Genomic DNA, 12,866 nt, shown 5'->3' with positions numbered 1-12,866 from the left:
GAACCAGGGAGAAGTCAAAACCTGCACCAGGCTCAATTATCTCTGCCTCACTGTCTGAGGAACCACTGAAAGAGAGACTATGATGAGATGGACCCGGAACTTCGGGATCACTTTCTTCAACAACTGGAGTTATAACAGAAGGAGGAATTACTGCCCGGTCAAAATCTGTTTTGTTAAGAGATTCTTGGACCACTTTCCTGACCAGAGCTTCTACTTGCTGGTCCTCAGCTCCTCTTTCCTTCGTGGCTCTAGAGTAGCATAACTCACAGAGAGATTTACCCTCTGGGACTTGAGTTTTACATCCCCAGCAAGCTTTTCTCTCAGAGCGGCTGGAATGGCGGGGGGGAATGATGACTGGACTTAGATCTTGACCCCTCTTTGCGGTGTCTGGAGGATGACCTAGTACGTCTAGAACCAGACGTGGGCTGGTGATGTTGAGACCTAGACTGGTCTTTTTCTTTATGTGCTGATAGCTGCGGTTCAGACCTAGAAGGGCTGAAGGGGAGAAAAGAATACTTTGCTCCTAAATAATACCCCAAACAAAACAGGCAGAATGAAAAATAAAAATACTTCATCCTACCTGCGGTGTAAGGGTTGGCCACTAGGGGGCGGTGACACATCCATGGCGACAGAAACAAAAGACTGCAAACAATTTAATAAGAAAAGACTAATAAATAAAAAACATCTCTATCTCTTTTCCCATATTTGGCAAACAAGACCCAGATACAGGAAGGTACAGCAAAGCTCCTTACCTTGGAAGCCAGAGAAATGGACACAGGGAAGCTGCTGCCTGAGCGAGAGAGCAACCCAAATAATAGCTGTATCTGACAGCTATTTGAATCTGCCGCCTGTGATGACGTCATTGCGGCCACAGCGTCCCTACGCTGTGACCGATGCCGCTCCACGGCGCTCGCGCGCATGCGCAATCGCCGCCATCTCGCCCGGACTGCGCAGGCGCGAACCAAGCCTTGATCTCAATCGAGACTTCGCAGCTGCGCAGTCGGAGCGGGGAAGCGGTGGACTGGAACGCAGATGCGTCCCAGCCGCCATGGCCACTAGAAAACAAGCAAAAGACAAAAACAACACACACAACAGGCTGCCATATTTCAAAAGAAAACAGGAGGGCATACATTACCACCCCAACAAGATCCGTCCTGGGAATGGGAGCAAAGAGGAGCGCTCACCGCACGACCAGGGTATTGATAGAGGAGGCCTCCCGCTAATAGCTGGGACGATTGGCCGAGTTGCCGCTTCCCAGCCAATGGCCGGTTTAATAAGCTCTTCAGGCATCGAAGTGAACCCCTCATGTCCGCCCTGCTAATAGCTGGGGAAGCTGGACTTCAATAAGACACCGCCATCACCAAAAACGTGCAAACCACCAGGACTGGATCAAGAAACTTCATAAGGTAAGAGATACACCTTGGTCCTAGGAGGAGGACAAAAAAGGAACACAGTCTCTGACTAGAAGCAAAGATTTATGGGAGTGGGGTCCTATGAGGTATGAGAGGCGGGATTAACCCATACGTAGGCTGTCATGGAGTCTGTCAGGAAAAATGTTTATTAAAGATAAACAATTTGGCAATCCAGGACAAAATGGTACGTGACATTTTACATACCAAAGTGCAGCCATACATATTCAGGAATATAGATATGATAAGTGCCATCTAACCCATCTCCAGTATAAAGAAGGATTTATTATGCAGGTCCTTTTTTTTTTTTTTTTTTTTTACAGGGATACCTAAACATTAATTATTCCCTTTAAAAATTGACTAAAAGACTGACCAAAAATTAAAAATAATTATTTATTTCAAGCAAAAAGAAAAAGGGAGGCCGAATCTCTCAATTATAGAAAATATCAGAAGTATTTTCATTGGTCCTTTTTTTTTTTATCTTGCAGGCAATGAACCAAGTAAAGGGTCTTTATCAAAGACATATGATGATTTCAGGAATGGGTTGACCAGGACTTATGTGACCTCTGTCATTGGACCGCAGAATACCCAGAACGCTGACCAATCGAATCAGATAAGTGTACACGTGGGAGATGGCACTGTTTCAAGGGGATACATCAATGGACCATTGGACCCCACATTACAGTACAGGTAATGGAGTCACTTCCACATCCCTCCAATCAGACACACCTTGTGTTTAAAAATCCATTGTCACAATTGCTTGGGCAACAGACTGAATCTCTGCTAGGACTTGTGGTGGAAGGATTTCATTTGAAAAGTTCCAAATACTGATTTTAAGGTAGATTTTTATATAATATTTACTAGTGATGAAGTGTGAGTTTTAACTTTGGTGAAATTTCAGCAAAAATTGTGCTATTTCATCAAAATTGAACAACTTAAAGTGGTTCTAAAGCCTCAAGGTTTTTTTTTCCGTTATTACATTCTATGCATTAAAGCGGAGTTTGGGTCGGTGGGAGAGGGGGGAGGGTTTAGATGGAGTGGGGGGGAGGGGAGGTGGGGGGTTGGGAGGGCTGGGAGGGCGTAGGGGCGAGGATGTGTGAATGGGGGTTCGGGGGGAGATAGGGGGGTAGAGTGGAGTGAAAAAGTAACAGCACCAAAATCTCAAAAATTAATCACAACAGTGTTGGAAATTGAGTATTATTTAGAGTTAAGATATAGGAACAGGCGTAGCACTGAAGTCACACAAAAAGTAATAGCACTAAAATTTTAAAAAATTATTCACAACAGTGTTGGAAACTGAGTATTATTTAGAATTAAGATATAGGAACAGGTGATGGTAGACACAAAATCAGATACGAGGGTAATGTTAGGAATAGTTAATTGTGTGAAGGTATGTTCGTGGAACGTGCAGGGGGTGAAAGAAGCATGTAAGAAACAAGCAATTTTCTCTATGGCCAGAATAAGGGATGTTAGGATACTCTGCCTCCAGGAGACCCATCTAGATAGGGGTTCGGTCAACATTCTAAGGAATAGGGGCTACCAAGAGCAGTTCCACTCAACCTATTCCTCGTACTCAAGAGGAGTGAGTGTGCTGATAAACACCAGATTGGTTTTCTCTTGTAGACAGAGCAAACTGGACAAGTATGGTCGGTACGTTTTTCTCTATTGTAATATTGAGGGGCGGGATTGTATTCTTGCGGGTGTATATATTCCCCCACCATTTAAAACAGAGATACTCAACAAACTGATAAATTTTACAGCGGATAAACCAGGGGTACCGGTCATAGTAATGGGGGATTTCAATATGGCTATGGATAACCGTTTAGACAGATTCCCGACAGGGCTGGCTCCTGGAGGGCTATCTAGGGGCCCGCTTCTCCAATTTTGTGAGGAAGTGGGTTGGGTGGATGTCTGGAGGAGGTGGCATCCGGGTGTGAGGCAATATTCATGCCACTCGAGGACGCATGCCACCCTCTCCAGGATAGATTTGGTGCTCTGTAACGAGGAGGCTCTGAAAATGGTGGAAGAGATAGATTATGATCTCAGGGGGCTCTCAGATCATTCTCCAGTGTTTTTTTCAGTGAAAATGGGGTGGAACACTGGACGAGGGGAGTGGAAATTGAACCCCTTCTGGCTTGAAGTGATTGAGGACGATGGAGGGATCATCAGCAACCTGAAAGACTTCATAAACCTGAATCAAGGGTCTGCCCCGATAGGTATCATTTGGGATGCTTTGAAGGCATTCCTTAGAGGGGTTCTTGTACAGAAAATCTCCTATGTCAAGAAGAAAGCACAAGTTAAGGAACAAAGAACAAGGGAAATGGTGAGGGAGGTAGAAGCTAGATATCTGGAGGAGCCTACCACAGTCAGATATGAGGCTTGGGTAGAGGGCCAGGAGGAATATAGAAAGTTAATCCTGGAGAAAGAGGAAAAGAGCAGAATGTTTCAGAAACAGAATTTTTTTTGTGAAGGGGAAATGGTGGGTAGAACTTTGGCATTAATAGCTAGGGCAAATGGCCCCTCCTCCACGATACCGGCGGTGTGGGATAGAGACGGGGGTATTATAAGGCATACTCCTGGTATGGTGGAGGTGTTCAAAGATTATTATGAAGATCTGTATAAGGCCCCTCAGTTAGATGTAGAAGGGGAGATGTGGGAGTTCTTTGTAAGATTCAAAATTGCTCCTCTAGCCAGAGAGGAAAGAGATACCCTGGACGCCCCGCTGACACTGGTGGAGATACAAAAAGTGGTAAAGGAAATGGCGAATCAGAAAGCGCCAGGACCTGATGGTTTGCCTGCAGAATTGTATAAAAAATATGGGGAAGTTTTGCTCCCACAACTAGCAGAAGTTTTGAATGGGGCCGTGATGGAAGGTAAATTACCCATGTCTATGACAGAAGCTACGATCATAATCTTGTTAAAGGAGGGGAAGAACCCGTTAGATGCTGCCTCATACAGACCAATCTCACTTTTATGCACGGATGTCAAGATTCTGGCTGAAGTTTTAGCGAATAGGTTAAAAAAAATAATTTCTAGAGTAATACACGCGGATCAAACCGGTTTTATTCCGGATAGATCGGTGAGTATGAATATTAGGCGAATGTATAGGAACATGCAGGTACCTATGGAGGAGGGAGGCAACAGGGCTATTCTATCTTTGGATGCGGTTAAGGCATTTGATAGCCTTGAGTGGCACTATTTGTGGAAGGTACTGGCAGAGTTTAAATTCGGCCCTAACTTTGTGAAATGGCTGAGGCTACTATATGATAACCCGAAAGCTAGAGTCAGAGTTAATGGTGAGTGTTCTGAGTGGTTCCAGTTGGGGAGGGGGACGAGACAGGGGTGCCCATTGTCGCCCCTGCTCTTCGCTCTCGCACTGGAACCCTTGGCAATCGCTCTGAGAACGTCACAGGAAATCCAGGGTTTTAAAAGCAGGGGGGCAGAGGAGAAAGTCGCTATGTATGCCGACGATATCCTGTTATTCCTGGGAGATACACAAACCTCTTTGCTAGCAGCCATGAGGCTAATTAAAGAATTTGGACATTTCTCGGGCTTGAAGCCTCGGTTCACACTGGGGCGACTTGTCAGGCGACCTAGTCGCCTGACAAGTCGCCTCCCGTTCTGTGCTATGGAACCGTTCTAATCGGAGCGACGCAAGTCGCTCCGACTTAGAAAAAGGTTCCTGTATTACTTTGGGGGCGACTTGGGGCGACTTGCATAGACTTCTATGCAGAAGTCGTCTCGCAAGTCGCCCCGGCAGTCGTTTGCAGGTCGCCTCGCTGAGGCGACCTGCAAGTCGTGCCGCCCATGTGTGAACCGAGCCGAAGATTAACTGGGATAAATCGGCTTTATTGCCGATAGATCCCTTGGTAGATCCTCTCCCTAGTCAGGTGAATTCGATAAAAATTGTAAATCAAATGAGATACCTGGGGGTAAATATAACAAAAGATCCAGGGCAGTTCATAACAGGCAATGTAGTACCATTATTGACAAAATTAAAGCAGAAGAGTCGGGTGTGGGGTAGTCTTCCTCTCTCGGTCGCCGGCAGATGTAATCTTATCAAAATGATATGGATGCCACAAATTTTATTTATACTACAGAATTCCCCGGTCTGGATTCCGAGGCATTGGTTTAGGAGGCTGGATAGTCTGTTTAGGGAATTAATCTGGAAAAACGGTGTGGCAAGGATAGGTTTGAAAACGCTGCGGCGGCCGAGGGAGGAGGGAGGCCTGGCGCTGCCGGACCCCTGGAGCTACTTCTTAGCAGCCCAAATACAGTTTATGAAAGGCAGCAATGTGCCTGAAGAAAGGTCAGGAAGAGATAACTTATGGATGAGTAACATCAGTTATGCTACAGAGGTGGAGGCAGTGGAGGCCGAATCCTTTGGACATAGCTGCCCCACAACTCAGTTAATGATCAGAAGCTGGAAGATGGTAAAGGCTGTACTAGGATACTCGGGGTTCTCCGAATTTTCCCCGTTATGGAACAACAAAAATCTGAAGGAGCTCAGTGTGATGGGGAAAATGGAAGAGTGGGATAGGAGGGGTATCCACTGTCTGAGGCAGATGTATAGAGCAGGGAGGATGAAGTTGTTCCAAGAGTTAAGAGAGGAGTTTGCAGTGCCTAATAGATTGTTCTTTGGCTACTTGCAGGTAAGACATGCCTTGGAGGCACAATTTAAGGGCAAAGAGATAGAGTGGAGTGAAATGCCCTTACTAAGGAAATTGGTAAATAGCAAGGGATCTAGAGGGCTGATTTCAGAAATGTACAGGAGTATAATCAAGGCGGGGCAGGAGGGGGAGGTAGAGCCCAAGAGGAGAACTAAATGGGGGGAAGAGATCGGCACCATAACAGAGGAACAATGGAAGTTTAATCTAGCATTGGGCCCAAGGGTATCTCTGTCACCATCACAAGGGGTCTCCCATTTGTACCTAATTTATAGACTGTACTATACACCAGAAAAATTATTCAGGTTTGGTAAGAGGCAGGAGGCGAGTTGTCAGCGTTGTGGAGATGGAAGAGGCGACCTGATACACATGCTCTGGCGATGCCCCAAGTTACATAGATATTGGGAAAAACTAGTGGAGGAAATCAATGTAATATTTAGATCTTCACTGGCGATGGAGGCACGAACATGCCTTTTGAGTTTATTTGAGAAAAATGATATGCTGAAGGACACCCAGACGGCAATTATAAGATGTTTGTTTCAGGGTAGGAAAATTATAGCACGGAAGTGGCAGGCGAAAGAACCCCCTACGGTAGGAGAATGGAGAAGAGAGGTCAAGGATATGATCATTAAGGAGGAATTCTGGTACAGAAGGAGAGGAAATTTAAAGAAATACAAGAGTATATGGAAGTTATGGCTGGAGCATGAATGAATCAGTGAGGTGTAATAGAATTTAGGTTGTGCGGGTGGTGCGTGTTTGGGTGGAGGGGGGGTGGAGGTGGGGGGGGGGGTGTTGGGGGGGGTTTGAGGGGGATGGAGGGAGGGAGATAGCAGCAGACACTACTGTAGTTTGTACAAACATTATGTATAACTTACACTTAGCTGGAGAATTTGTTGCCTTTATTGTTTTTTCTAATTAAGAAGTTTTTGAATAAATAAAGATAAAATTGTATATTAGCCACAATGATGTGAAAAAAAGAGATGGGCTAGTTTTTGATTTTTTAAAGTTGAAACAACATCTCTTAGGAAAAAATTCGCTGAAGTGGTTAAAATAAAAAAAAAATAAAAAAAAAAAAAAAAAAGCGGAGTTTGTTTGTTTTTTGGATCCTAGCATTATTGCTAATGATATTCAAAAAACAGTATACAATTATCATGATCGATTGTTCAATAATATACATTATTTACTGTAATTATTTATTCCTCTGTTTGTGGCTGTTTCCATCATGAATGTGGGCATGTGAAGCCCAATCGCGATCGCTTCCTGGAATAGCTTTTGAGAGGTGCATGCTGGGTAACCAGCATGCACCTCTCGCGCATGCGCAATTCAACGGCGGCTGTAGCGTAGACTCCTGAGAAATGATGTGTCATCATTTCCCAGGAGCGCAGGCGAGGGAAGAAGTCACGAGGAGCTCAGCGGACCAGGAAGTGGCATATTACGAGGACAACATAGCAACAGGGCCTTTCTGGTAAGTATAAAGAATGTTTTTCCTCCAAATGTTTCTTTCTAAGTTAAAAGGAGTCTTTTAATGCAAAAAATTTTTTAGGGTGAAACTCCGCTTTAAGGTAAAAAAAAACCTTCTGTGCTGCAGGAGCCCCCCCCCCCCAGCGTATTCTTACCTGAGCCAAATCCAATCCCATCCAGCGATGTGCATGAGAGCTGGGGCTCTTGCTGCTGTCTCCCTCCTCATTGGGAAGATGGATAGCAGCGCCAGCCATTGGCTCCCACTGCTGTCAATCAAATGTCCTGATAAGGGAGCGGGCCCAAGTCGCCCAGTCTGTGTCAATAGACGCAGACTGGGCAGCTCGGGAGCAAGCAAGTGGCTTTACCTGGGGGGAGGGGGGGCACTCGCTGAAGAGGAAGGGCCTGGAGCGCCAGCGGGGGACCCCAGAAAAGGAGGATCGGGGCTGCTCTGTACAAAACCATTACACCTAGCAGGTAAGTGTAACATGTTTGTCATTTTCGTTTTTTAAAAAAAAACAAAGGTTTATAATCGCTTTAAGTATGTGATCCTTAAGTCAGTAAAAACGTGTGATGAGCTGAGTACTCCTGGGTTTGGCTTGAGCAGAGGAACAAGACTAAAGTTCAGGGTGCTGAATCTGAATAATAGTAAGTCAATGGGAGATGAACGTTATAAAACAGTTCTGCCCATGTTCTAGGACAGTGGTCTCCAAACTGTGGCCAGTGGGCCGAATGTGGCCCTTTGCTTGCCTTTATCTGGCCCTTTGGGGACCCTTCCTCCCACCAACTCCAACGATGGGGCTCCATTCCTCCCACCGACTCCAACGATGGGGCTCCATTCCTACCACCGACTCCAATGTTGGGGCTCTATTCCTCCCACTGACTCCAAAGATGAGGCTCCATTCCTCCCACTGACTTTAACGATGGAGCTCAATTCTTTCAACTGACTGCAAAGATGGGACTCCATTCCTCCCACTGACTGCAACAATGGGGCACTATTCCCCCACTGACTGCAAGATGGGGCACCATTCTCCCACTGAATCCAACAATAGTGCACGATTCTCCCACCGACTCCAACGGTGGTGCAATAATTCCCCTAATACCAAAGATAGCACATAGTTTACTCCCACTGATGCCTGGACATTTTTTTACTGCCACTGGCCATGATCCAGCCCCCCCCCCAGAGCTTGAAGGACAATAAACTGGCCCTTTGTTTAGAAAGTTTGGAGACCCCTGTTCTAGGCTAATAGACAAGGAAATTTCAATGAACTGGGCACTGCCCTGGGGAACATGTATCAAAACACGAAAGTAAAAAAAAAAATGGAGTTTTTGAATCGTTGCGACAACAGTTCGATATAGATAGATAGAAGATTCAACATGACGGTGACAATAGCGATCTGTGTCTACAGAACCTGCGGTCGAATTTGCCTAACCTAACTCCATTAGTCCAAGATTATTCGAAATATAGAGAAAAAATTCGACATTATAGAGACAATAGTAAAATTGCTGTTAGTGGTCGCTGCTGGAATATATGATCAAAAATATGTATAATACCATTCGACATGAAGATTCGACGAAGCAGCTAAAAACATACGATCGCCGCAAACGGAAATTTACAGTCAAATGCTCCGCCTATAAGCTATAGGAAAATTCTAATGTTGTTTGACTAGTAATAGTAATGAATAATTATAATTATTACTAGTTACTAGGGAAAAAAAAGATTTTTTTCCCCTGCTGTAGCAAATTGGATCATGTTTTCCTGGGGTTTTTTTCCGCCTTCCTCTGGATCAACTGTGGGTATAGGATTGGGTGTATGGGATTGTATGATATTTTTAGTTTTTTTTTTTAGTTTTTTTTATGGTTGAACTAGATGGACTTCTGTAACTATGTAACGAGTCAAACAACATTAGAATTCTACTATAGCTTGTGGGTGGAGCATTGGACCGGAAATGTACGATCGCGGCGTCGTACAGTTTAGCTGCTTTGTCAAATCTTCTTAGAACATCCGACAGACACCATAAGCCTTCAATTGACAGATTTGACCTTAATTAATTCGGATTTTCGTACAAATGCATTTTTTAACGAAACGAAGTAAATAAAAACGAATTTCGGGAGTAACTAAGTAAGTGTATTTTTCGGACGAAACCGAAATTCTGAAACAAAATATTTCAGTGTGCACATGTATAGTTTTTATTGTTGTCTGTGCCCCTGATAAGGAGATTCCCCCTCTAATTGTCATATTTGCTGTTGTAATCAAAAGTGAAAGTATATTAAAATCACAAATTTTGGGTTGCCCTCAAAACAGTAAAAGAGGGGAAATCTTCCAATAGAGACACTAGTTATGATGACAACTAGGAATTCCCTCAGTTTGGAGGGATTTCCTTTCACTTCCTGTTGTGGCTATAGGACAGGAAGCGAAGGGAAATCTCCCCATTGTAACACAAATGGCAAATAACTGACAGGGGTTATAACCTTCCTGTATGAAAAAAAAAGTTTTGCCATTAGCCTTTTTGCCTTTAAGAATACAAAATTGCTCTAAATGACATGTCTGGGGGGTGCCCTAAACCTGCCTGTAAAGTAGCACATCTGTGCAATGTATACAGCCCACAATGGTAACACTGTCTTTTGCAATGGAAACATTTTTTTTTTAAATTGCTGGTAAAATGACAGCTCCCGGCCACTTCATTCTGTTTGTAAACAAAGCCAATCAGAAAGCTCTGGAAATTAGTGGGCAGAACAAGTCTAATCAACAGCTAAATATTCATACAGCCCTGGCCAATCCCTATGGAAGGTGGCCCAGATGGTAACTGGGAGCCTGTATAAATACTCTGAGACAGAGAGCAGCGAGGTATTTTTCCTAGGAAAGACATCACAGTGTAAGAGGTGCTGCTTGCCCTCTTAGGCCATCTTGCCATGTGCCTGAGGGGCGTCGAGGCCTCAGGTGGGCTACCTGGAGATGGAGACAACCAATTTTCCAAGGACATTTGTGAGCACAGACTGGAGAGCAAGATCTTAGAGACTATGGGCTGAGGCCATACCTCGTGTGTTAGAGTTGGCTGTGTGTGTAAAGGGGACATGGTGTCCAGTGTCCTGAAGAGCTTAGTCTATTTAATTCACAACGAAAAGGGCTTTGCTTGGACTTTCCAGCAGAGGAAGGTTAATCTCCTTAAGTTTGCTACAAGCTCATAGTTCTATAGAAGATAAGTGTCCTCTTATGTGTACATCATTTTGGATTATCCCACTCAATTCCCTATCCCCAGCCAAGCTACCCAAAAAAAAAAAAAAAAACACCGAAAAGCATACCCCTGGACTGTGCATTGAGCCAAAGAGTAACTGTAACTGTGTGACTGGCTGAGGGGCAACTATTGGGGAAGAGATTATGGGTAATCTACTAGTGGCTCCTCCAGAGGTAGCACTATACTAATGTAAGCCAGGCCCCTCAAGTCAATGTGAGGTCTCATAAAAATTATATTCCAGACTCTCTATGTCTGGTGTGGATTTTAAGGGGGAACCCTATGCAAAAATTAAAAAAAGTAGCCCCCCAAAAAGAATCCATACCTGACCTTTATTTAAGCATGCAGCATTGCAGACAAGGATAGTGGGAAGAGGAATGTGCGCCAAGCAAGTGCACACCCCCCCTGGCAAAGCACCTTGTGCCCAGGCTGATGAGCTCTATTATGCATAAGGTTTGGTCTCCACTGAATGGATAAATGTTCAGGCATTTGTCCGAACTCCTGAACAGCTAAGGTTCCTTCAGCCCCTCCCTATTGATAGCATGGTAGTCATAGGGCATTGTTAATCAAAGGGTTGACACTTGGGTAAGCATCATGAATAGAGTTAGCTTTGTTCATCAAAAAAAGCCATTGATCTTGATAGCAGCACTGGGATGTTGATTACATGGCTTTCCTAGGAAACAAATCCATGCTTTCTGGCATTCTTCTAAGTCAGCCTTTCTCAACCTTTTTAACATGGAGGGACCCTTGAAATATCTTTCATGTTTGAAGGAACCCCCGATTAATTATGATATCTACAGCTCACAGTACATTATCGTGGTGGACAACAGGAAGTAGGTGGACAACAGAAGTCAGGTTACAGATAGCTAAAACGATCATTTGTATCAGTGGTTACATATCTGAGAGGTAGAAAGTGTTGATTGCTCAAGGAACTCCTGGCAACATTGGAAAGAACCTTAGGGTTCCATGGAACACTGGTTGAGAAAGGTTCCTCTATGTACCCTGCATGGTGAAACCTGAGGTTAATGTTGGATACATTTCAGTGAAAGTTACATTTGCTGCAAAAGCATTCCACACAAATAATAAAATGGACATCGATTTCTTGACTTTCAGGGTCTACATAGTAGGCTTTACCGAGATAAACTATGATCCAGCCACAGACATTATCAATGAAGATCAGTCAATAGCAACTGTTACCAACCTCTCTGGTTCTACTTCAACATCTACCACTGTTAGAAGAGGAAGAAGAGGTATATACGTATTGTAATTTAGTTGACATTCTTGTTTAACATTTTTAACATTTTCTATGTGTGCTATACATTCTTTAGTTTATTACCTATATCTTTAAGAACATTTGCTGCCTCTCATCTCCCAGTCCTTCTCTACCGCCCTAAACCCTTCCTCTGCACCTGCTTTTTTTTTTAAAAAATTGAATACGCTAAAAAAAAGTAACCTGAATCCATTAATTTTGTGGGCAGTCCAGTGATGGGTTAAATCCTTTCTCCTCTTCTCCAACCATGGTGATGGGTGCTAGCACTGACTGGCACTTGCGTAATGATTTGCGCGCTCTGTTTAAGTCACAGTACCATGGTCTCAGGCTGTTGTAGGGATGCACCCCCTGGGTGTGGATCTATGACAGCTTGGCATGTGAGGAAGGGAGTTAAATGACACTGTCTGTCATCCAACCCTGAAGTGTACATAACTGGTGGAGGATACAGCCTTTCCTCTTGGATATATTGAAGCTTACATTTGGAGAGTGTTGAAGTCCAAGGACATCTGACCCTTGTCATCACCAGATCTTGTCTAAACTAGAAAAATCTTCCTACTTTAAACTTTCAGCTACAATTTATTGTAAGATTCTATAACATCTTAAAAAGAGGAACGTGGGCTTTAATTTTTTTTACATACTTTAAGTCTATTTTAAGCTACATGTCCAAATAAAATACTTTGTCCACATGGTGACAATATTACAACTCAGAAAAACAAAAACTGCAATGTTACTGCTAGTATACTGCTACAATATACTGTGCTGGCCATGTGACATTTTTCTATTTGGCCCACATTTACATGTCAACTTGTCAAATGAAGTTGTGATACTG

The 12,866-nt window shown here is 43.9% G+C and overlaps 1 protein-coding gene across 1 annotated transcript in view; it reads left to right on the top strand.

Moving 5' to 3' along the window:
• Window positions 1-12,866, top strand: part of LOC141111675 (uncharacterized) — a 133,424-nt gene that overhangs the window by 13,011 nt on the left and 107,547 nt on the right. Inside the window, exons 3-4 of the mRNA XM_073603824.1 lie at window positions 1,898-2,099; window positions 11,881-12,017. Coding sequence (XP_073459925.1) covers window positions 1,898-2,099; window positions 11,881-12,017 — 339 coding nt within the window. The remainder of the gene's footprint in view (window positions 1-1,897; window positions 2,100-11,880; window positions 12,018-12,866) is intronic.

The sequence above is a fragment of the Aquarana catesbeiana genome, linkage group LG11 (assembly GCF_042186555.1).
Source record: "Aquarana catesbeiana isolate 2022-GZ linkage group LG11, ASM4218655v1, whole genome shotgun sequence".
Taxonomy (NCBI): Eukaryota; Metazoa; Chordata; class Amphibia; order Anura; family Ranidae; genus Aquarana; species Aquarana catesbeiana.
This window is presented reverse-complemented; position numbering and strand designations above follow the sequence as displayed.